Source organism: Littorina saxatilis, unplaced genomic scaffold (assembly GCF_037325665.1).
Source record: "Littorina saxatilis isolate snail1 unplaced genomic scaffold, US_GU_Lsax_2.0 scaffold_163, whole genome shotgun sequence".
In the NCBI taxonomy this organism is placed as follows: domain Eukaryota; kingdom Metazoa; phylum Mollusca; class Gastropoda; order Littorinimorpha; family Littorinidae; genus Littorina; species Littorina saxatilis.
In genome coordinates this window covers 36,562-40,000 of record NW_027127399.1, presented here as the reverse complement: position 1 = coordinate 40,000, position 3,439 = coordinate 36,562, and the positions used below count along the sequence as shown (strand labels likewise).

General features: G+C 40.4%; 1 protein-coding gene across 1 annotated transcript in view; it reads left to right on the top strand.

The window, feature by feature from the left end:
• The window catches only part of LOC138955859 (uncharacterized), a 50,640-nt gene extending 47,815 nt beyond the window's left edge, over positions 1 to 2,825 (top strand). The window contains exons 2-3 of the mRNA XM_070327375.1: positions 2,168 to 2,419; positions 2,812 to 2,825. Of these exons, the coding sequence (XP_070183476.1) occupies positions 2,168 to 2,419; positions 2,812 to 2,825 (266 nt within the window). The remainder of the gene's footprint in view (positions 1 to 2,167; positions 2,420 to 2,811) is intronic.
• Positions 2,826 to 3,439: the final 614 nt, after the last annotated feature.

Here is a 3,439-nt window from a genome sequence, read left to right as displayed (position 1 = left end):
CCTGTTTGAGCGTCCTCCTGGTAGAGCGAGGCTTTTGAATTATACGCTACCGCTCCCACGCATTGATTTGTATAAATCTAGTTTATCCTACTGGGGATCGCTTGTGTGGAATATACTTCCAATGTACTGTAAAACATGTCAAACCCTTTCATCTTTTAAAAAAAATGTTCGAAAATATCTTTGTCAAAAATAATTCTCTCCCTACGCCGGTCTCGAATAGCAGCTAGCATCTGCTGAAGAGACATTAAACCCCAAAAACCAACCAACCAACCAACTCTCCCTACGCTTTAAAATCATAACTGTTATTGCATAACATCTTAATCATCATTTTATTAATCAATGAACCACGTTATTATAACTAGTGTTTTGTTACTTTTAACCTGATTACAAATTCTTAGTTAATTAGTTATTCGTTTGGCTGTTCAATACATGTTATATAAATATATAATTGTAATGTATAATGTCATGTATGTCTAAAAGGGACAGGTTGGAAGATTAGGCATTGCCTAAAACCTTTATCCCTTTGTATTAAAGTTTTGAATCTCAATCTCAATCTGAATCTCTCTCTCTCTCTCTTTTTCTCTCTCTCTCTCTCTCTCTCTCTCTCTCTCTCTCTCTCTCTCTCTCTCTCTCTCTCTCTCTCTCTCAATGGGCGAGGGCCGGATGAAAAGAAGCATGTATACATTGCTTATTCTGTCACCCTCGTAAAATAAATTTCAATTCTTCTCTCTCTCTCTCTCTCTCTCTCTCTCTCTCTCTCTCTCTCTCTCTCTCTCTCTCTCTCTCTCTCTCTCTCTCTCTCTCTCTCTCTCTCTCTCTCTCTCTCTCTCTCTCTCTCTCAATGGGCGAGGGCCGGATGTAAAAAAGCATGTATACATTGCTTATTCTGTCACCCTCGTAAAATAAATTTCAATTCAATTCTCTCTCTCTCTCTCTTTCTCTCTCTGTCTCTCTCTCTCTTTCTCTTTGTCTGTCTCTCTCTTTCTTTCTCTCTCTCTCTCTCTCTCTCTCTCTCTCTCTCTCTCTCTCTCTCTCTCTCAATGGGCGAGGGCCGGATGAAAACAAGCATGTGTACATTGCTCATTCTGTCACCCTCCAAAAATAAATTTCAATTCAATTCTCTCTTTCTGTCTCTGTCTCTTTCTCTGTCTCTCTGTCTCTCTTTCTCTCTCTCTCTCTCTCTCTCTCTCTCTCTCTCTCTCTCTCTCTCTCTCTCTCTCTCTCGTACTGGGTTGTTGTTGTTGTTGTTGTTGTTGATCTTTATGAAAGTTTACATTAGAGTTCCTGGGTATGATATCCTCAGACATTTTTCTTTAATGTTTTCGATAAATGTCTTTGATGACGTCATATCCGGCATTTTGTAAAAGTTGAGGCGGCACTGTCACACCCTCATTTTTCAATCAAATTGATTGAAATTTTGGCCAAGCAATCGTCGACAAAGGCCAGACTTTGGTATTGCATTTCAGCTTGGAGGCTTAACATTTAATTAATGACTTTGGTCATTAAAAATCTGAAAATTGTAATTGAAATAATTTTTGTATAAAACAATCCAATATAAATATGTTATATTCGGATTAAAAACAAGCTCTGACAATTAAAAATATAAAAATTATGATTAAAATAAAATTTCCGATATCGATTTAAAAACAATTCCATCTTATTTCTTGTCGGTTCCTGATTCCAAAAACATATAGATATGATATGTTTGATTGAAAAAAACCGCTCAGAAAGTTAAAACAAAGAGAGGTACAGAAAAGCGTGCTATGCAGCACAGCACAGCGCAACCACAACCGCGCTAAACAGGATCGTCAATTTCACTGCCTTTTGCACTAGCGGCGGACTACGGTCATTGTGAAAAAATGCAGTGCGTTCAGTTTTATTCTGTGAGTTCCACAGCTTGACTAAATGTAGTAATTTCGCATTGCGCGACTTGTTTTTTTTCTGTATGCATTCCTAATCAATGGGTTTGCTCGATTTAGAAATGTGTAATTATTGGGATCGAGACCACACACACCCAAACGTTGCAAGTGCGTGAGAGCATGTGTGCCAGCATAACAAAATAGTAAAAGATCCATGGAGAAAATCATACGCAATTCTCCCCTTTGCAGCTACGCGTTCTGTATTCACTATGTTGTAAACGTATGAAATTATTCTCTGTGATGCACAGTGAATGTTGCGACGGGGAAGACCTACCGTCAGATCAGCAACCACGGTGCTCAAGGACCGTCCAGTAACGCCGCCAACGGAGACACGGATGGGGTCTACGAGTCAAATCACGCCTACAGGAACAACTGCATCCACACGGACATTGCGGATGGCAGCGGCCACCCCATCCCAGACGACGAGAACCATTGGTGGGAGGTGGACTTGGGTAGGGTGTACCCTGTCCAAAACATCACCGTCTGGGCGCGCTCCGATTGTGAGTTATTATACTTTGCAAAAAAGAAAACTTTTATCGACGGTTTTACAATGCATTGTAATGTCCAATTCGAGTTTGGTCTTTTCCATCATTTGTACGATCTTTCATTCATAACCACCTTGGTAATAAAAATAAAATGTACATATGGTGACATATCAAAGTAGTGAATGGGATTGAGCTTCAGGTGAAACTTGGACTGTCAGAATAAAAGCCATGCCAATCAGGCTGTTTACTTGATGTGTGGAACCATCGCGGCTTTGGATTCATGTTTCCGAGGACAACGAGTGTAAACATTCAATTGCAAAGACCCAATAAATGTTGATGATTACCGTTATGACTCGTGGTCTATTTGCAACTAAGCTCACTGTAATCCTAAATTGCACAACGAACAGTCAAAACAAATTAACAGAAAAGGCAAATGCTACAAAACTTACTGAACACCCGAGTATGATGGCAGCTCAGTACATTTTGTTACTGAACAAAACAACGAAGAACAGATTACGTTTGGCATCACATACAAGTATGACGTGGTATCGTGAACGTCTGATGTGCTTTGGGGCCCTGAATTGCATTCTAAAAATAACGTTTAAGCTATGGCTCCCCGAGGATTATTTTTTTGCTCTTCTAAAATGATGAAAACACTGATGTTTTATCCTCCCCCAGGGGAGCATATAGCGTTCTTTTACATCTTAATCAAACTCGGCCTTTGGCCTTGGTCGATAAAGATGAAACAGAGGACGATATGCTCCCCTTCGGATCCACAAACAGCTGCATGGTCAGACAAGAAGCCACCAGAATCGTATGTCCCCCTCACAAACACACAGACACAGACACAGACACACACACAGACAGACACAGACATAGACACACACACACACACGCACACACACATACACACACACACACACACACGTGCGCGCGCGCGCGCACACATGCGCACTTATTGTAAACAAGCCTTCGTTTGCCTTCCCGCGGGTTTTTCATTTGTTACTCTTTTTCTTTTTCATAGTATTAGTAAGA